At 35.9% G+C, this 22,165-nt stretch overlaps 1 protein-coding gene across 2 annotated transcripts in view; it reads right to left on the reverse strand.

Moving 5' to 3' along the window:
* Positions 1-1,309: 1,309 nt before the first annotated feature.
* The window catches only part of UHMK1 (U2AF homology motif kinase 1), a 30,997-nt gene continuing 10,141 nt past the window's right edge, over positions 1,310-22,165 (reverse strand). The window contains exons 5-8 of one of the 2 annotated variants that reach the window (XM_022565534.3): positions 20,717-20,793; positions 20,467-20,565; positions 16,646-16,734; positions 1,310-13,311 (exon numbers count right to left, since the gene is read on the reverse strand). In XM_022565534.3, coding sequence (XP_022421242.1) covers positions 13,165-13,311; positions 16,646-16,734; positions 20,467-20,565; positions 20,717-20,793 — 412 coding nt within the window. In that variant the 3' untranslated portion in view covers positions 1,310-13,164. The other variant, XM_089912032.1, reaches the window with a different exon arrangement.

A 22,165-nucleotide genomic window follows, 5' to 3' on the forward strand; every position in this document is an offset into this window, starting at 1 on the left:
GCATAAAGGGAACCTACCTCAACATAATAAAGGCCATATATGACGAACCCACAGTAAACATCAAACTCAATGGTGAAAAACTGAAAGCATTTCCACTAGGATCAGGAACAAGACAAGGATATCCACTCTTGCCACTCTTATTCAACACAGTTTTGGAAGTCCTAGCCACGTCAGTCAGAGAAGAAAAAGAAATTAAAGGAATATAAATTGGAAAAGAAGAAGTAAAACTGTCACTATTTGCTGATGACATGATACTATACATAGAAAATCCTAAAGATGCCACTGGAAAACTACTACAACTAATCAATGAATTTGGTAAGGTTGTAGGATACAAAATTAATGCACAGAAATCTCTGGCATTCCTATACACCAACAACGAAAAATCAGAAAGAGAAATTAAGGCAACACTCCCATTTACCATTTCAACAAAAAGAATAAAATACCTAGGAATAAACCTGCCTAAGGAGGTGAAAGGCTTGTACTCAGAAAACTATGAAACACTGATGAAAGAAATCAAAGATGACATAAACAAATGGAGAAATATACCATGTTATTGGATTGGAAGAATCAATATTGTGAAAATGACTATACTGCCCAAAGCAATCTGCAGATTCAGTGCAATCCCTATCAAACTACCAATGGTATTCTTCACAGAATTAGAACAAAAACATCTTACAATTCGTATGGAAACACAAAAGACCCCGAATAGCCAAAGCAATCTTGAGAAGGAAAAACGTTGTTGGAGGAATCAGGCTCCCCAACTTCAAACTATACCACAAAGCTACAGTAATCGAGACAGTATGGTACTGGCACAAAAACAGAAATATAAATCAATGGTACAGGATAGAATGCCCAGAGATAAACCCATGCACATATGGGCACCTAATTTACGACAAAGGAGGCAAGAACGTACAATGGAGAAAAGACAGCCTCTTCAGTAAGTGGTGCTGGGAAAACTGGACAGCTACATGTAAAAGAATGAAATCAGAACACTCCCTAACACCATACACAAAAGTATACTGAAAATGGATTAAAGACTTAAATGTAAGACCAGACACTATGAAACTTTTAGAGGAAAACATAGGAAAAACACTCTTTGACATAAACCACAGCAAGATCTTTTTTGACCCACCTCCTAGAGTAATGGAAATAAAAAGAAAAATAAACAAATGGGACCTAATGAAACTTAAAAGCTTTTTCACAGCAAAGGAAACTATAAACAAGACGAAAAAGACAACCCTCAGAATGGGAGAAAATATCTGTAAACGAAGCAACAGACAGGGTATAAATCTCCAAAACAAACAGCTCATGGAGCTCAATATCAGAAAAACAAACAATCCAGTTAAAAAGCAGGTGGAAGAGCTAAATAGACATTTCACCAAGGAAGACATACAGATGGCCAAGAGGCACATGAAAAGATGCGCAACATCACTAATTATTAGAGAAATGCAAATCAAAACTACAATGAGGTATCACCTCACACAGGTCACAATGGCCAGCATCAAAAAATCTACAAACAATAAATGCTGGAGAGGGTGTGGAGAAAAGAGAACCCTCTTGCACTGTTGGTGGGAATGTAAACTGATACAACGACTAAGGAAAACAGTATGGAGGTTCCTTAAAAAACTAAAAATAGAACTACCATATGACCCAGCAATCCCACTACTGGGCATATATCCTGAGAAAAACATAATTCAAACACAATATTCATTGTAGCACTACTTACAATAGCCAGGACATGGAAGCAACCTAAATGTCCAACAACAGATGAATGGATAAAGAAGATGTGGCACATATATACAATGGAATATTACTCAGCCATAAAAGGAAACGAAATTGAGCTATTTGTAGTGAGGTGGATGGACCCAGAGTCTGTCATACAGAGTTAAGTAAGTCAGAAAGAGAAAAACAAATACTGTATGCTAACGCATATACATGGTATCTAAAAAAACAAAAATGGTACTGATAAACCTAGTTGCAGGGCAGGGATAAAGAGGTAGACATAGAGAATGCACTTGATGACATGGGGTGGGAGGGCGAACTGAGAGTAGCATCGACATATATACACTACCAAATGTAAAATAGTTGGCTGGTGGGAAACAGCAGCACAGCACAGGGAGATCAGCTTGGTGCTTTGCAATGACCTAGAGGGGTGGGACAGGGAGGATGGGAGGGAGGCTCAAGAGGGAGGGGATATGGGGACATGTGTATGTATACGGCTGATTCGCTTTGTTGTGCAACAGAAACTAACACAGTATTGTGAAGCAATTATACTCCAATAAAGATGTATTAAAAAGATAAAAGTCTACAAATAATAAATACTGGAGAGGGTGTGGAGAATAAGGAACTCTCCTACAGCGCTGGTGGGATTGTAAATTGGTGCAGCCACTGTGGAAAACTGTACGTAGGTTCCTTACAAAACTAAAAATAGGGCTTCCCTGGTGGCGCAGTGGTTGAGAGTCCGCCTGCCGTTGCAGGGGACACGGGTTCGTGCCCCGGTCTGGGAAGATCCCACATGCCGTGGAGCAGCTAGGTCCATGAGCCATGGCCGCTGAGCCTGCGCGTCCGGAGCCTGTGCTCCGCAATGGGAGAGGCCACAACAGTGAGAGGCCCGCGTACCGCAAAAACAAAAACAAAAAAAACCCCTAAAAATAGAGTTGCCACATGGTCCAGCAATCCCACTCCTGGACACATATCTAGACAAAACTATAATTCAGAAAGATACATGGTCTCCAATATTCATAGCAGCACTATTCACAACAGCCAACACATGGAAGCGACTTAAATGTCCATCGACAGATGAATGGATAAAGAAGATGTGGTATGTATACACAATGGAATATTACTCATCCATAAAAAGAATGAAATAATGCCATTTGCAGCAACATGGATGGACCTGGAGATTATCACACTAAGTGAAGTCAGTCAAAGAAAGACAAATATCATATGATATCACTTATATGTGGAATCTAAAATATGGCACAAATGAACTTATTTATGAAACAGAAACAGACTCACAGATATAGAAAACAAACTTACGGTTACCAAAAGGTAAAAGGGGTGGGGGAGGGATAAATTAGGAGACTGGGATTAGCAGATACAAACTACTATATATAAAATAGGTAAACAACAAGGTCCTACTGTATAGCACAGGGAACTGTATTCAATATCCTGTAATAAACCACAATAGGAAAGAATATGAAAAAGAATATATATATATATATATAACTGAATCACTTTGCTGTACACCAGAAACCAATACATTGTAAATCAACTATACTTCACAAAAAAAGTTTTTAATGTGGCAAAATGTTAACAATAGGTGAATTTAGGTGAAAAGTATATTGGCATCAACTCATACTATCCTTCTAACTCTTTGTTTAAACAGGCTTCTGTTCAAGACTTCTCCAATAAAATTGGGAAAATGTATGCAGCATATCCAACTTACTTAACCACGGAATATTTTCATCCTACCCTGCTCCCCAAAGCTTCTCTTAATATCATACAGCATGTTAGTGTTCCAAGGATATAGTCTGGGAAATACTGAGCTAAACACTAATAGACTCTTCTCTAAGTTCAGCTGTTCAGTTCCTGATTAACTAAAAACTTTGGCTTTCATTCTTAAGGCTGAGCCTTTGTATGTTTGATCCTTTCTCTCATAACAGTTTGTCTAAACATGCTCTGAAATGCAGGTTTGCCTTTTTAAACAAACAAAAAATATGGCACGGAAAATGGGCTTTTGGAAATGGTTTAGTAATTATGTGTTGCAAACTCTCTTGTGTTCTATCCTGTTTTATAAGTCAAGGATTCTTATTAAAAATTGCAGAATGGTGGAGAGAAGTACAAATTACAATGAAACACCTCATGTTTTTAAACTGGAAATTTGCTTTGCTTTTTAATATAAGCATGCTAAGACTCAAGGATTTGGGTTTTTCAGACATACAGTTTTATGCAGTAGAAGGAAATTAAAAACTCAAATTCCTTAACTGTAAGACCACATACACTCTTTCACAAAAATAATTAGCCATATCTTTAAAAAGTCCAAAGAAAGTCTACCCTTCCAAATTCAATAACGTGATTCATTGCCAATGTTATTATTCACGTGTCAATAGGTTAACATTTTATAACTGTTCCCTTTTGCTTTGTAATTGAAGTAGAAACTACCAAATTGTCGTTCTTTGAAATATTGAAGTCATCCATAACCAACTGGCCGCCAGTTCTACAAACTCATTTTCAAATCAACAAACATTTATTGGGCAATTACTGTAGTCCAGCATGGTGCTAGGTGCTAGGGATACAGATCAGAATATGGTGACCCAATGTCCTCAAGGAATGCACTTTGGGCAAAACAAAATGGTAAGTCTAACCACATTGGAAATACATGTATACAAGTACGAAGTTGGCACAGAAGCATTAATGATATTTTGGGGGGAGGTGGGAAGTTGGGGGTGGAGTTTAGGGAAGATAACTTGAGAAAGTGACAGTTGAGCTGTTTTAAAAGATGAGCAGGATTTCATCACACAGGCAAGGTGGGGCGACAGAGAATTGAATGACATTTTGATAAGAAGCTCAGATACAAGAAAAAGCATGAAATTTGTAGAAAGATGGATAGTTTAGTCCAGACGAAGCATAAAGTATAAACAGAGAGGAAATGCAGCAAGATTTGTAGGAGGAGCCAGATTGTGAAAAATCTTATATGCCAATCTGAGGGAATTAGATATTATTTTGAAGGCAAATGGGCAGGAAAAGAAATAGGAAATAATGTGAAGAATTTTTGAAGCGGGGAGTAGCATGATCAGGTTTATTTTTAAGAATGAAAACTGTCAGCATTGTGAAGCAGAGGCTGGAGGGCATGAGACTAAAGATGAGGATCTTGTGAGAAGCCAGAGTAAGGAGGAGAGATCAAGGACTAAACTAAGTAGTATCAGAGGAAATGGAAAAGGGATCAGAGAGGAATTACTGGGTTGACTAGAAGGCAATCCAGCATAGTGGTGTTAAGAACATAATTTTAGAGTGTTAAGAACATAATTTTAGAGCCAGACATCCATTTACCCACTACGTAACCATAGGAAGTAAGATCATCTAAATGTTCATTTTCCCAACCATAAAATGAAGTGAATACCAGTACCTTCCTCACAGGTTTGTGATTAAGGATTTAGTGTGGGGGAAAAAATGATAATGCACAAAAAGCATTTAGCACAGTGCCTGGCACAAAATAAGTGCTCAATTAGTTACTATTTTTACTGCAACTATCAGGGAGAAGGAGGGATTGAGAATGACTCCCAAGTAGCTTTTCAATCCTACAGCTCAAGTCCTTTGTTTAGATCAGTGCTCCTCAAAGTACGGTCTCCAGACCAGCAGCAGCAGCATAATCTGAGAACTTTGGTAGAAGTGCAAATTCTCAGACCCAGCAAGAACTACAGTTATAAACTTTACAGGTGGGGGACCTGCAATCTGTATTTTAACAAGTCCTCCCAGGTGATACTGTTATATGGTGACTGTGAGAATTACTGATTTAAACGTTCATTTTCTCAACTCTGAGCTCTTAAAACAGTCTCTTAGGGTATCCGTCTCAGCAGTCTCTTTCCCTTGAATTCATCATACAGAACAGCCATAGGCTTCCTAAAAAACATGCCACTACTAGAGAGACCAGTATATGATTACCACCTCTAAGTCACAGGAAATGTTGGGCAAGCTTATTTAACCTATTTGGGCCTCAGTTTTCATATGTAAAAGGGAACATTAAACATGACATAAACTATCTAAAATAGTACCATCATCTAGGAGATGCTCCACAACTGATGGCTGAACCTACTATCTCACACTATTGTCAGAAATTAAGTCTCTTGATTAAAGTCATCCAACTTGATAAAAGAACCAAGATTAGAATGCAAGTCTCCCAACTATGAATTCTGGTTCTTTTCCTGAGACAAGGCTGTTTCTAAATTATCAAGAACATTTATTCCAAAAATATATATATATGTTTCAGTATTGTCAGTTTGATGTACTATTTTCTACGATGAAAAATCACATTCTTTAGAAATGAATGAATGAAGCTACATGGAAATTTTTCAATGGTAGCTCTCAGTAAAAATGAAATCGTAAAATAAGTATACTTACCTGTTATCTAAACTTGAATATTTATACTAAATACAGGAATATTTGAAATAAAAAAGCAATTCCTTTATTTTTAAGCTTTATTTTATCACCCTTATCAAACAAACACACATCAGAAAGCGTATCAACAGTGCATCTTATGGTAAGTCAGTTTACAACAAAACTGAACAAGGCAATTGTGTTTACAGATAACGTTTGCAGCAAAAAACTATATGCAGTACAATTAATTGAAACGCAGTGTCCATACTTTTTAGGTATATAGGAAAGTGGAAAATAAAAGTTCTTTGCTACTCAGCAAGAAAAAACAGGTTTAAAAGACTTGAAATCAGAAACATAGGGATTTGAGAAAAGAACTTCTTGGTACTGATACACATGTACATTTATAGTCCCACTTAGTTATTAAAAAAAAAAAATCACAAAATAGTAAGACATCACCAAGAACAGAGAACCATAGTGCCAAGAAATGCCAAGACCAATACGCTATTGAAACAACTGGTAGAAATGTTACAGACAACTATGCACTATGTACTGTAATATTCTTGTAGTTCTGAGGTGAAGGTAAACCAACAGGAGAGAATACTCCTTATAACTGGCTTTGGTTTAAGTGATCGTTCACATTTTTTCTAACCATACCTTCTAATCAAAAACATAGCAATTACATGTTATTGAGGGAAAATAGTAGTAGGTTTTAATATTCACAACCAGCCACTCCAGTGCTGATATGGGAAGCCATAAACTGTTAAAAATCTATTAATCATAACTGGATTTCAAAGAGTGACCAAAAGATAACAAAGATGGAGCCCTTTGGGGGAAAAAAAAAATCCCTTCTACCCCAGATTTGCCACTGTTAAGAGGATATAAAGGAATGTTAAATTACTGAAGATTTTTTTTTCAAAAAAATTAAGAATGAAGGAGTTAAATCCTACTGGAAAAAGATATGACGGCTTTACACTCTGCAAAGTAAATATTCTACAGAGATGCAGCTTAACTTTTTTTTTATTATAATAAACACTATTTACTTCATAAGGTGCTATAACACTGCAGCTAGTGCATACTAATGCCACCCACTGTGCCCACTGTGCAAAGGGAAATAAGGAGATGGCTAATCCCGGTTCTTTCTGATCCTTGATTTGCATAAGTGTTGATGTATACCAAATACACAAAAGATGGAGTTTAACTTAAATATGTATTTTAAAAAATTAGACCAAACTGAATATGGATATTTAGTCTGATCTCATACACTCTTAAAATAATTTTCTGGGGAAACAATGATGAGGAATGTGTAGAAACGGCAACGTTTCTATGTTACAGGTACCAAACCTGGATTTTTAAAAATAAATATCATTTTTAGGTCACAAACTATATGAACAATTAATAACACCAATAAGGAAGCTATTTTCCTCCCCTCATCTCTCTATTTTTATTACTTACCTTTCTCTTCTTAACTCTTAAATTTGGCAGACTTCTGACAACTCATGCTAATAAAATAACACAGCTATAGATAATTCAAATAACTGAAAAGATTTTTGAGTCCACAAATGCATGATTTTGGATGTGTGATTTAGAACACCTCACTACATTTGCTTTTACACACTCACTGTCCTGACATCATGAATACTATTAAGGAGAGAGCTTAGAAGGGGAAGGCAATTCCACCCTGGGATAGAAGTGACTATGAATAATTCTCTTGCTGACAATGAAGAGGTTATGATAACAAATAGCTCTGATGTTTACATAAGGGTTTCCCAAAAAGGAACAAAAATTTTGACAATTCCAGTTTTGGGGTTTTTTTCCTTCAGAATGTGACTTATTTTCATTATACAAAGTAGTATAACAAAAGAAGCTCTTTTCTGCACAACACAAGGATCAACGGTCATATAAGGCAAAATAAGACACAAAGCTTCTCTTTGCTTTTAAATTAAAATACCACAAAGCTAGGTCATAAAACATACATGACTTTCAAAAACAAAATCAATTTTCTTTAGGATATTGTGACAGCTACTCAGGGAAATAACACTCAGGCAATCATTTGATAAATTTCCCATGAATTCCAGCATTTATGGTGTCACAAACATAACTGCCAAGATTATGACAACTCTCTGAAAAGCACAAATAAAGCAAATAAAACATTTATCGTTCTAAACAGTATAAGGGACAACAAAAGTGCTGAGTTGTAGGAAAATGAATAAAAACTTCATATCAGGAGAACAAAGGTTGTGTAAACTATACATCTGATATCCTGAAGATCACCTTCATGACCACCTATAAAATAAACAATTTCCTAAATGCTCTCTGGTTTATAGATATTTCTTTTACAGCCCATTTCGCCTATAAAATTGCAGCAAAAACAGTTCAAATTGTTTACCTTCTTAAATATCCATAAGTACTTGTCAATTGCATGTCACTGTGTAAATCTATTGGTCATTCACTGTGTGAATTTAAAAAGCAGTGAAAGACAATGGAGAAGGGGAGGTGGCTAAGATAACAAACATGATACACCCTGTGGTGTCAGGTAGAGAAGCAGCTAACCTAACACAAAACAAAATCTTTAAAATTTGGGGTACTTCAAAAACTAAAACATCCATCTTCCTCTATAACTAAGAAAATATAACTTACCCAAATATACCATAAGAGGCTCAGATGAATTCCATATCATAGAGATTCAACAGTCTTATATTCATTGAGAAAGCCAGAAAGTAATACTAACCTGAAAAGGCTAACATCTCAAAGTAAAGGTGATTTACTGAGCACCTTAAGAAGAAATGGAAATTCTTTTGAGCTAATTGTGACCAAAGGCTGGTCTGTATCGTGACCACGCTTGACAAGAAATAAATAAATTTTATCAGAGCTAGAATAATAAGATTTGAAGAAGGAACCTAATATTAAAAATGGAACTAGATCCAAGGAAGAATTTGATTCTGCCAGATAACTCTGGCTTTCCATTATATGTAATATTGGGGGAAAAAAATCAAATATGAATAGTTTTACACATATAAAAAAAGGCAAACCCAGGCAATTCTGGAGTTTTATATTAAGTGACTCAATCCAAAAGTTATTCCAAGGAAAAGGCAAAGGAGCAATAATTATCATCATTTGGGAAGCTTTCACCCAAATGAGTTTTAATATTTTCCAGGAAACACAAGGCACTTGCTTAAATCTTTGACTGTCTACACATCCACCAGACTAAAAGTCATGATGCAATTCCATCTGTACACTTATCTGAATAAAGCCACCTAGCACGTACCTTTGCATAAAAGTCCAGGTAAAACACGTGGTTACTGAGTGTCTCCCTCACTCCCTCACCCAGTAACTATGTTATTATACTTATCATCAGTTACTATGGTGCTGATTTTCATTAAACTATAAAAAATAAAATGTCATGCTGCCAAGTATAATAGTAAAAATTAGGTAAGATAGGCTTAATTTTATAAGGTCAGAATATAAGCCTAAAAAGATAATGATGCCAAAATGCCAGTTACCTGCATTTGAGGAATAACTCAAGTGAGCCATAAAACAGCATCTGAATATTGTAACTCTGACTATAATTTATTCCATAAAGGTAACTGATTCCCTTACCAGGGTGAAAGCCCAGTGTACTAAGACAGAAACAAACCTTATGCTCATAGTTTCTTCAACTTCCTTTACATGGCAGCACTCTTTCTGGCAGCATTCCTTATAATAAATTTGTTCAAAGGTTAAAATATAAGTACAAGCAATATGCATCTAGAAGGCAAGTTAAATAAAAATTGAGAGATTTTTTAAAAAGGTTAATTTAACATAGCTCAGCCCTCTTTATTTAGCAGCTGGAATACCAAAAAGAAGGCAATACTTGTCTCAATGAAAACAGGGAGAAGGATGAGTAAAACTATATTTATGGTTTTGTTCTAAAAGAAGCCTAGTATTGGCTCAAGGAGTAGCAGAGAGGGAATTTTTCTCTGAAGAGTTTCTATACTGATGGCCACAAAACAAGGAAGACATTCAGTAATAATAAATGCAATCTCTTATTGTAAGAGGCTCATTTTGTTACTCCTTTAAAATGCAGCAAATAGTTTCTTTTAGCAGTGCTATCTTTCACTGAGGTGTCCAACTCTACTTATTCTTCTCTAAATACAGCATTAAAGTTTTGAAAGTAGCCAACTAGCGACCTCCTCCAAATATGTTTCCAAAGAACCAAAGATTTCCTATAGAATTATCAATTTACATGCCTTTTCTGGGACAAAAATGTACCATGAAAATACCATGGAATAATAAAGAAGAAACTGGAAGGCAAGAGGGAAGGAAGCACAGACATTAATTTAGGGAAAGAAAAACTACCTGAGATAAAATTTTCCCAAAATGGTAGGGGTTAAGTGACATGAACCCTCACATGTTTACCCTACCTCTCAAAAAGAAAATTTCTGTCTTTAAAACTTCAAGGAATCAAAATCTCTGTGTATATATTTCATCCTAAAGGATCATGAAAATTGCATCATTCAATATTTGGTTCAGGTTTAAAAAAGATAACAAGATTAAACTCCTTATAATATCAGAAGAGGGAGGGAGAATCTGCAAATGTCATCTTTGGTAGTAATGGGCTAAGAGCTATAAAATAACAATTTAAATCAAAGGAGGCACCTCCATTCAATTTTGTGGCTTAAATATAAAATATTTAATTTGATGCACGGTTACTTAGGCTTATCAATTATTCCCTCAGCTCCCTTAGAATCTAGTTAGCATCTTCTGTAATAAAATTCTACAGTGTTAAACACTACATATACGCATGAATACATCAGCAATAAGAAGACGATCAAAGAATGCTGTGAAATTCAGCATCAAGATGTTAGCAGCATACTGCAACATTAAGCTTAGAAGCCTACCTGCAGTTTATTTGTAAGGATTTTTCTTTTTGGTGGTAGTCGGGGGAGGGAGAATGAGAAAGGTATATGTGCTAACCTAGAATACTTGCCCTTAAAATGAATTCATTTGCATTCTGTGTTCATCAGTATGTATGGAAAGACCTGGTGTTTTTAATCATCATGGAAGCTGCTACCATCCAAACGTTTATGTTTTAGGAAAGCTTTGGTCTCCACAATACTCTCTTGAATTTTTATTTGAAACCAAACCAGCTAATCAACCTCTGAAAATGCCAAAATGAAAAATAATAGCTCTTCCTTCTAAGGGCACATATTAGAAGCTTACTCTACAGTTCTCCCTTGGGTGCCACGCCACAGATCTTTTGGCAATTCATTATACCAAATTTGGCTTCATAACAAACATTAAGGAGAGTCCTGAATAATTAGGAAACTGTGAATAACTAAAATATCAAATGGTAATTGTCTGAATAGGGTAAAATAATTCATCCTCTAAGACGTAAATTCTTAATTGGGCTCTCAATAACCTGCATGGCACACACAAGGAAAGACTATATGAGGAGGCTTCCAGCAAGGAAAGATATAAAAGCTTTTTCCTTAGGAAAATAAATAAATAAATAAAATTTTCATTTAGTTAAGAAAACAAAAAATTCATAACCTTTCTTTTTTTGTATAATCAGTGCTTTATAAAGGTTTCCTAAGATTTAAACCTTTGAAGACAATCTACTGTAAAGTGGGAGGAATCCATTAATTATAATTCCTGAAACCATGTAGTCAGCCTGTGCCCGTGAACTCACGAATACTAGTTTCCTCTACTGGGGGACACATTAGATTGCTATGAATCTTTTTAAGAATTCTTCATAAGTTTTTCTTCTTTTCTATTTCCACCTTATTATAGCTACACCTTTCTTAACTTCCTTGTAATCAGAAGTCAGATCACCTGACCACCTAGGATGCTTTCCTCTAACGTCTCTTCAGCTAAGGATAGAGGTAAAGAATGGGGGAAGAGGAAAAGAAGGAGTGGGAGGGAGATGAGAGAGAGAAAGAAAGAAAGAAATAATCCTTGACTATGCACCCTTTGCCTATTTTTTTTCCTTTTCCCTTCACTGAACAACTAATTCTTTCTTTCTGACCCAAGTCAATTTTTCATCATAGTAGACAGAACTCTATCTTGAGAAATTTTACAGTGATCCTAGAAGATTCAGTACAAAACAGATGAGCTAATGCAGGGTCTAAAGCAGACTGAAAAAAGGGGCAATTTATGTGTACCAAAACTTTTACAAGAGTTTTCTCACTTTAAGAGAGTTTCAATGTAACCCAGTTTAGACTTGTGTGTTCTGGGCCTCTCAGGAATGAACTATTTTCTCATTTCATTCTATCAGACAGACTGACTCCCAAAAAACTTGTATCCTAAATCTTATAGATATTAAACAGGTAGGGAAGAGATGGGCATAGACTGGATTAATTCACAAGATTCACACTATAAAGAAAGCTACTCAAATTTTCTCTAATCTTTCACACCTGCACACTCACTCGAGCATACACACTGGACATAAAAATTGTGCAAGATCAAGCATTAGCTTTCTATTTTAAAAGCCTTAATTAAAAAAAAAATGTAGATAGGCTCACTGCAGTTTCTTTAAAGGAATATTCAGTACTACAGTACTCCTTTAAAAAAATTCATAACTCAGTGTTAAGAACACAGTAGGGAATTGCTGCTTAACAATTACTTAACATTACTGAGAGCATCCAGTGCCAGCTACAGATATCAATAAGGAAGACCCCTCTGACAACATAAAGGAATAATCTGTAAGTGATGTCACCAACTCTAACAAATTTGTTAATAATATTCACTACAACATGATATTATTCATCCTTGCTTCATGATCACATGAAAGAGTTAATATCTTTTTAGGTTACATACTGGAGAGCAGCACTTGCCCTACTGCACAAAAATACGTTGCCCACATGGATGCTCTAAAACCCCTCAATGTATAGCTGAGAGGTCTTGTCCTATTCAGTGCCAAATGTCTGCAATGCAGTCACTGCTTGAGCAATGGCTGCACATCGGTAGGATGGAATAAATATGCAAAGTATTCCCTTAAAATGGTAAGGGGGTACTTCTGCATTCAGATGTAGAATACAATAACCCAGGAAATAGAAGAGGAGAAACAGGAAATAGTCCTTAGGTTACTGATTAAAGCAAAGTTTGATACAGATATCCCCTCTTGTAGGCACTCAGTGGGTAAAATGTAGCCACAACAAACTTCCCATCAAACATCCTTCCAGTCAGTAATTTCTGAGCAGCTTTGGAATCACCAGCATTTGCATACTCAACAAAGACCTGTAAGAGGACAGAGAAAACAAAGTAACTTCATTTTTATCAAAATTGCTTTAGAACAGTGCTTCTCCAACTTTAATGTGTGTATGTATATATATGTGTGTGTGTGTGTGTGTGTGTATATATATATATACACACACAACACACATATATATACATACATATATATATACACACACACACACATATATATATACATACATATATATATATATATATATGAATCACTTGGGGACCTTGTTACAATGCAGATTCTACTTCAGTAGATCTAAGGTGGGGCCTGAGTCTCTGCATTTCTAAACAGACTTCCAGGTGATGCCAATGCTGCTGGTTCCCTCCTCAGTTGTACGCCTCATTTGTTACATCAATATTCCTCAGGGCTTCCCTGGTGGCGCAGTGGTTGAGAGTCCGCCTGCCGATGCAGGGGACATGGGTTCGTGCCCCGGTCCGGGAAGATCCCACATGCCGCGGAGCGGCTGGGCCCATGAGCCATGGCCGCTGAGCTTGCGCGTCCGGAGCCTGTGCTCCACAACGGGAGAGGCCACAACGGTGAGAGGCCCGCGTACCGCAAAAAAAAAAAAATATATATATATATATTCTTCAAACTGAGGTGCGAGCATCCTAGGACACTCAGAGACTTTCAAAGTGGGAGCAAGAATAGACAGTTTTAAGGACATCAACTTCCAACTTCTTAACTTTCATTTGTACCTTTTCCTAAAACTGGATCTACCTAGAAGTTCAGGCAGGTTATTCCTTTTCATTTCCCCTTTCATAGGAGCCCTTTTCCCAGCTGACGAAGCAAAGTTATTACCAAAGGGCATAAAAACCTTCAGGGCATAAAAAGAAGCAATTTCAAATACAGTAGTTTTTTTAATGGACTGTTTCTTCATTGATAAACAAAGCTCCATGCCCTGCCTATGACTGGTCACTCCCTGTCTCATGCAAATATTTCTGTTAAGGATGATGTGTGACATTAGACCTAGGATATTTTGGCCTGTGATGGGATTTTCTGAATTCATATTCACTGTAAAAGGGACAGGTAGAACTGATTTCGTCTCTTCCATTCTATGACATTTTAAGCTACGCATTACTCTTGAACACAAAGTAGAGACCATCCAGCGCTAAAAATTGATGCTCATTTTTTCACCTTAGATATACTTAATATTTTATATCTCCTTTTCTTACCAAAAAAAAATGTGCTTAGCTGTAGTTTCTAGCAATATATACTTTTTCACTAAATACAAAAGGAAGATTACATGATGTCCAGTGAGAAAAATGAAGCTCTTTCTGACTTTTTAAAATTGATTCATAATTACTCCAAAATCCATACACCAAAGTTCAATAAATGAGTAGACATGCAATTATAGAAGGAATACCAAGCTTTCTATCAGATTCCTTGCTTCATAGATAACCTATAATTTTACACATTATATAATTCTGAACTAAATAAAGAGGAAACATATTTTATAACTTACTATGTAATTAAATAATTATATTAGAGCTCTAACATTTTAATCTTGACCACTTTTTATAATTGTAAGATGCATCCCATAGTCTACTTTCCAGTATTTTTTTAATATTCCTTAAAAAAAATAACATGTTAATTTGAACTGAAATAGTCAAACTGGCTTTACCAACTAGGCAACAGACATTTTCAATAACCCAAGGAAGTTAAATCTGTGATTCTAAGAGTTTATCAAAAGTTGCTTTCACTCTCCAGTGAATATCAGTAGAAGCTTCTTATTTCTTTTGGTGATAAAGCAAATGTCTTCTTGCTCATAAAGACTTATTTTTTTCATATCATCTTAAAGATGGATACTTCCCCCCTGAAAATACTCCCACTCTATGCTGTGTTTCCCATTCTATTTTGACCACTCAAATTAATATCGAGTCAGATCACATTAGTCCTCAATTCAAAACCTTCCAATACCTTCCCTTCTCATTCAGAGTAAAAGCCAATGTTATCTCAAAGGCCTACAAGGCTCACTCTACTTGATTTGTCCCTTACACTCCCATACTTCCCTGATCTAATCTCCCACTACTCCCCATTTTTCTCACTCTGCATAGCCACACTGACCTCCTCAAACCTACCAGGCATACTCAGGGCCTTGGAACTTGCTGTTCTCTTTGCTGAAATTCTCTTCCTTACCTCCTTCAAATTTTGACTCAAGTGTAATCCACTAGTGCTTCCTCACCTGCCTATTTAAAACTGCAATCCACCCCTCCACAGCACTCTTTAAATCTCTTCTCCAATCTCTTTTTCCCCATAGCACTTTTCACTATATATTCTTTTATGTTTTGATCACTGTTGTATCCCAGTGCCTAGAAAATAACAGATGCTCAATAAATACTGGTTGACTAAATAAGCAGCAATGATGTATTCAGTATGTTCCTGACACTGAACGAGGTAAGTGCTGTTATTACTATACTGGCAATAATAACTTTTCACTAAGACTAGAGTGAGATTTCTTTTGTTGTTTTTTTTTTCAGTTGCCAAGAATTTTCATAATACTGAACCATGAAAAACAAAATCTACAACCAGAAGTGATTTCACCCACCAGGGGACATTTGGCACTGTCTAGAGACATTTTTGATGTCACAACTGAGGAGGAGGGTGGAGGGAGGGCATCTAGTGAGTAGAGGCCAGGAATGCTGCTAAACATCCTATAATGTACATGACAGCTCCCCCAACAAAGAATTATCCAGCTCAATGTTAGTGGTGTTGAGGTTGAGAAACACTTAGAGTAAAACAATATTCTGTTTTCTGAAAAATAAAAAAAACCTACAGATAAAAGAAAGATTTAATTTAGGATACAGAGTTTTCTTTAGAAACTGTGATCATAGTTTTAGCCTATACATTTTATAGATGAAAAAAACTACGGTTCATCACAAAACTAGTCAAGTTGAAACTGGAACTCAGCTTTCAGGATTCTCAGTCCAGTGTATTTTCGTTGTTTAAATTATCACTGATAATTCTATTACAATCAGAATCTAACCTAAATGGTTTCCTAACTATACTTAATTAGAACAAAATTGGGCCAAATATTTCTGTAGCTGACCCTGACCTAAATTAGCATATGATTCAGCTGGCCTGTATATAATGGCTTAAAAGTAGGTTAATATTTAAAAAAAAACAAATTTTAACAGATAAAAAAGTACATGCATATTATAGAACTTTTGGAAAAAGTGAAAAGTACAAGAAAATAAAAACAGCCATAATGCAAAATTCATAATCCCTAGCAACATTCTGTGTACATCTTTCTACAAAATTAAAACATTTTTTACAGGATTTTAATAACCTATGAATCATTCTGGAATTATGAAAATATTCACTTACTTGTCCTCTGCCAGGATTTTCTTTTGGAACAAGCAGAGATACCACTGGTCCATATTTTTGACACTCCTCTTTTACATCTTCTACAACATCTGGTTATTAATAAACACAACAGTAATCAGATGTAATTAATGAGCATTCATTATTTTCATATTTTAAATTAAAGAATTCAGGAATCCATATCTAAGTAATGAGGTCATTTTATATAACTTCTAAAATTAAGCTTAAGTTAAGAACAATATAAATTCAATGCATTTAATAATTCTTTTTATATTTTAATTTTTTTGAATAGTTAATACATTCAAGTGACTCGAAATCCAAAAACATAGTCTCCTTCCCACTTTCCAAAATGTCATTCTGTTCCTCTCCCTGAAGACAATAAACATTATCAGTTTCTTCTGTATCCTTCCATAGATCTTATAAGCTTATACAAGCAAACATGATCATATATGCTTTAAGTAAAAAGTTCCAATCTTGCTTTTTTAAAATTAACATTACATTTTTAGATCTTTCAATATCATTACATGAAATTTTCTCATTTGTTTTTATGGCTGTGTAGTATTTCACTCTATACATGGTTGATAAACTCTCTAATGTGTCCTACTGCTGAATAATTAAACTATTCCCAAGCTTTTTGCCATTATAAACAATACTGTAATAGATAAACTTGTACATATCTCATTTCACTTGTGTATTTCTAAATTAACTTTCTAGAAATGGAATTGCTAGGTCAAAATTGATATGAATTTGTAATTGTTAGTTACCAATTTGCCTTTCATAAAGGTTCACCAACTTAAACTCTCTCCAGTGATGTGTGAGAATATGTTTTCCTGTACCTCACTCACAGGAGGGTTTTCATATATTTTCTTCACTGTCAACGTAATAGGTAACAAAGATATCATAGTATGGTATTAACATTTCAATAAATGAGAATGAAATATGTGTGTGAGATATATTGTACATCCTTTCATATAAATTGTCTATTTGTATCCTCTACCCATTATCTACTGGCTTGATTTATAGGGGTTCTTTCTGTGATAAGAGCTGTAAATATTTTGTCTTTGGTGGTTTATGCAAGGTAAAATTTGTTGAATTAAAATTTTACCTCTTCGGAGTTTTGTGCCAGACTAGTAAAAGGCCTTCCCCACTCCAAGAATATATATATTTTTAATCTCCCATGATTTTTTAGTTCAACTTTTTTTCCTTTATTCTCTCCTTCCTGCCTGCCCTTCTTCCATCCTTCCTTCCTTTTCTCCTTTCTTTTTCTTTTTTCCCTGTTTTACTCCCTCCCTTCTTTGTTTTGCTTTAAACTCTAACCTGTACATGATTTGCAATTTATTTTGGTCTAAAGTGGAAGGTTTGAATCTAACTTCTTCCCCACCACCATCAAGATTACAAGACAGCTGTCCTAACACTTATGATTTCTAGCAAGGCAAACTTACCTAAAACTAGTGTTATTTGAAGATGACCTTGCTAATTAGAACTAACAAGGCATTTAATGGTACTATATAGTCTGTTGCACTTTAGTTCACGTAAGACTCTTAAACAGTAAGATTTAAGAGCAACATTTAAACATTTCAATGCTCAATGTATTTAGAAGTAGAAAAAAGGTGTTGCATAGCAATATACACAGAAACGAGTAAGTATAGTCTACCCTAACGTTTATTCAAGGAAGTCCAAGCTTGAGTTTTACAGCAATAAAAATTATTAGGAGGAGACAGATTTAAGTACAGTAGGTAGACAGACTTAAAGGACTTAAGTAGTGGGGCTTCCCTGGTGGCACAGTGGTAGAGAGTTCGCCTGCCGATTCAGGGGACACGGGTTCGTGCCCCGGTCCAGGAGGATCCCACATGCCACGGAGCGGCTGGGCCCGTGAGCCATGGCCACTGAGCCTGCGCATCCGGAGCCTGTGCTCCGCAACGGGAGAGGCCACAACAGTGAGAGGCCCGCATACCAAAAAAAAAAGGACTTAAGTAGTAATTTGAATTAGATGTCGAGATTATTTAGAACTACTGTACCATAAGGACCTGATTAAAACAATGCTGAGGGCAAGACTATTCTTTCAGATAAAAGGGCATCCTAAAAAGTAGAGACTGGAGATTCCTACAACTGTCACAGATTCAAAGAAATTATGTTTGTTTCATTTGTCAGATAACTATATAGAGCTGATTTACCCTTACAAGAGACAGTATGGTAAAATTAGCTTCATCTGTAATGGTTTAATTTTCCACAAAGAAAATGTTTAATACTAAGCAATTAATATTTTTATGTTTGGTCCTGCTTTTTTTTTTTTTTTTGCGGTACGCGGGCCTCTCACTGTTGTGGCCTCTCCCATTGCGGAGCACAGGCTCCGGATGCGCAGGCTCAGTAGTTGTGGCTCACGGGCCTAGCCGCTCCGCGGCATGTGGGATCTTCCCGGACCGGGGCATGAACCCATGTCCCCTGCATCGGCAGGCGGACTCTCAGCCACTGCGCCACCAGGGAAGCCCCTGGTCCTGATTTTTAGTCCATTCATCACTCTGCTTCCAGAATGCTCTTATTAAACACAAGTTTGACTCTATCACTCTCCTAGTTTAAATTTTAATGGCTCTTTATTACATTTAACAAAGAACAAATATTTATTGAGTACTTATCAGAAGCCAGGGACTATTCTACCCCTGATGCAAAGTTCTCTTGTGTAGTTTATATTCCAATATTACTATCTCTGGGATTAAAGTCCAAATTCTTAAACACAGCAAACAAGTCTATTAGATATCTGTATTCTGGCTACCTCTTTAGCTTTAACTGACTGTTCCCCAATAAATATCCTAAGATACAGCCATACCAAACAATTTGCTGTTCTCTGAACATGCCACACTTTCCCTCACCTCTACGTCTTTCAGCTACTTTTAGCTCAACCCCTCAACTTTTAGTCAAGCAATTCTAATTACTAACAGAGCTCAGATATTACCTCTGTAGAGATGCCCATTCATGCATCACTCAGATTGTGTTAAATACCCCTCCTCTCTGCCTCAGTACATTACCCTACCTTCAGATTTATCAAAACTATAATTGTTTATATAACTGTCTCCCCTATCACACTAAAGTCAGGAAATAATTCCACAGTGGCAAGTATATACTCAGTAAATATGTCTTGGGTGAATGAATTATTAAAAGCAAAACAAGAGAGCTAAAAGGAGAAGTGAAAGATTAGGGCAGGACTAGAATAGACAGGGAGAAAGAAGTTGCTGGGAAAGATAGCCTTCTTTATTAATTTTGTAAAGACCTATGAGATGTAAAAGAGTTGAAAGGACCTTCGGAACTGTTTTAGTGTACTCGAACCGCTATAACAAAATGCCACAGACTGAGTGGCTTAAACAACAGACATTTATTTCTCATAGTTCTGAAGCCTGGAATTCCAACATCAAGGTACAGGCAGATTTGTTGCCTGGTGTAGACAGCTGCCTTCTTGCTGTATACTCACATGGCAGAGACAGAAAAAAAAAAAGAGATGGAGGAGAGAGACACCTCTCCTGTCTCTTCTTTTTTAAAGGGCATTAATTCCATCATGAGGACCCCACCTTTAAGACCTAATCTAACCCTATTACCTCCTAAAGTCTCCAACTCTAAATACTATCACATTGGGGATTAGGGCTTTGTCATATGAATTTGGTGGGGGACACATTCAATCTATAGCAGGAATCAAAAGTGAGAGTACTTTAGTGATCATATAGTTCAATACCCTCACTATATAAATTTGTAAAATATGAGAACCTTACGAATTGGTATGACTATTCCACACAGTTAGGAAAGACACATTAAAATATAATTTAGGAAACGCTGACCTTCATATTCTTCTTCATTCTCAAGATAATCATCATCCAGCACATTCAGCAGCCTTAGCACTGGAGTAGGAAGCATCACCAAATCTTCAATATGAGGGGCTGTTAAATTCATTATAACACGGTTAAATGTAAACTCTCCCAAATAAATTGATGACTACCAGGCAAAGGAGCTTGGGAATACAAATTAGTTCTGATGTCTCATTTGATTGTAAAATAACCAAGAAAAAAAATAAAGACGTATACAACTTACCAAAAGGAATGCTAAAGAATGGGCTGCACAATGCCATTTCAGCAGGAATTCTTCTGCTTGGATCATCATGAAGCATGCTAAAACACAAAAATAGGTATCTTTACAACTTTTGTCAAATCTTTTGAAAATGCAACCATTAAAGAAAATAAAAACATCTAAATGTTCACCACAGCATTAATCATATTAGCATGACTTACTGAATCATTCATCTACAAAAAAATAAATGCTCTTTATGAGTAAATAGTTCAATAAATTATTATATATACCTAAGACATAATATATTTTAATTTAAAATCTTTTTGATTAATAAATACAACATGGGAAAGTGATCCACACTCTGTAACACTAAGTGAAAAACAGCTAGAGATAGATTTAGGGTAATCCAATTAAAAAAAAAACAAAAAGAGGTGAGATGACTTTTGAGCCTTGTCAAATCCCCCTAATAATAAAGCAACTTGAGAGCAAAATCAAAAATCTATGGACAACATCTCTAACAAAAGTAGGTAACCCCGCTAGACTCCAAAATACAAGAGGCTAGGGAGAAACCATCGATAGCAGTAGGCCTTGCACCACATTGGCATGTATGTAGAAGGAAGCAGACAAAAATAACAGTTAATCTGATGAACCAGAGAAAAAAATAATCCCAAAGAACCAACAGGTATTCACTGGAAAGCACAGTTAGCCAATTTGAGAAAAGCAGCTGAAACTACCCGGGGTTATACATTCTAATTCCAAGTGAATGCAAGGGGTCCTCTGTAAGACCTGAGGGGGCTGAAGTAATCTAGACACTAGAACCTCTCAAAACCAACCAGCTGAAGCTCCCTTCCAGGGCAGAGTCCTGCAAAGAAAAGAAAACTTGGGAAGAGAATCCACATTGATGGGGTAAATAAATTGAGAGAGAAAGAGACAAAGACACCAGGAAAAAAGCAGGGAAGGGGAAGAGCCAGGAGATCTCAGGAAAAGAAAAAAAACACTTTTTCAAAAAAAATTACACAAAACAACAGAAGAAGGAGCCCTGTGTAGTTAGAAAAGCTACACCTTCTTCTGTAAGTTTAGGAAAATGTATTTCATATAAAAATGAACCACATAAAAAGTATTATAACAAAGTTACTACGCAAGAAAAGAGAATTGCAAAATAACTGCCCTCAGACAACGAATGCATGCAAGAAAGACATGACCACAACACAGATGAACACTATAACCTACCATTTCAAATGAGCTAAAGGCATTTTTTACAAAGATACAAGATATGAAAGAGTAACATAAATCAAATTAGAAAATTTCAAACATCAGATAACAGAACTCAGGAGAAACAAAAGGAAAAAATAATTTCATAAAATAAGCTTAAGCTAGAAGAGACATAAGGATGAATAAACACAAGAGATAATGTCTTAAAGACAAACAAGGCAGAAAGGAGAAAAAATTTTTAAATAAAAAAATGAAATAAAA

The sequence above is a fragment of the Delphinapterus leucas genome, chromosome 1 (assembly GCF_059928025.1).
Source record: "Delphinapterus leucas isolate spDelLeu-1000000601 "Yukka" chromosome 1, BTC_Dleu_Yukka2, whole genome shotgun sequence".
NCBI classification, from domain to species: Eukaryota; Metazoa; Chordata; class Mammalia; order Artiodactyla; family Monodontidae; genus Delphinapterus; species Delphinapterus leucas.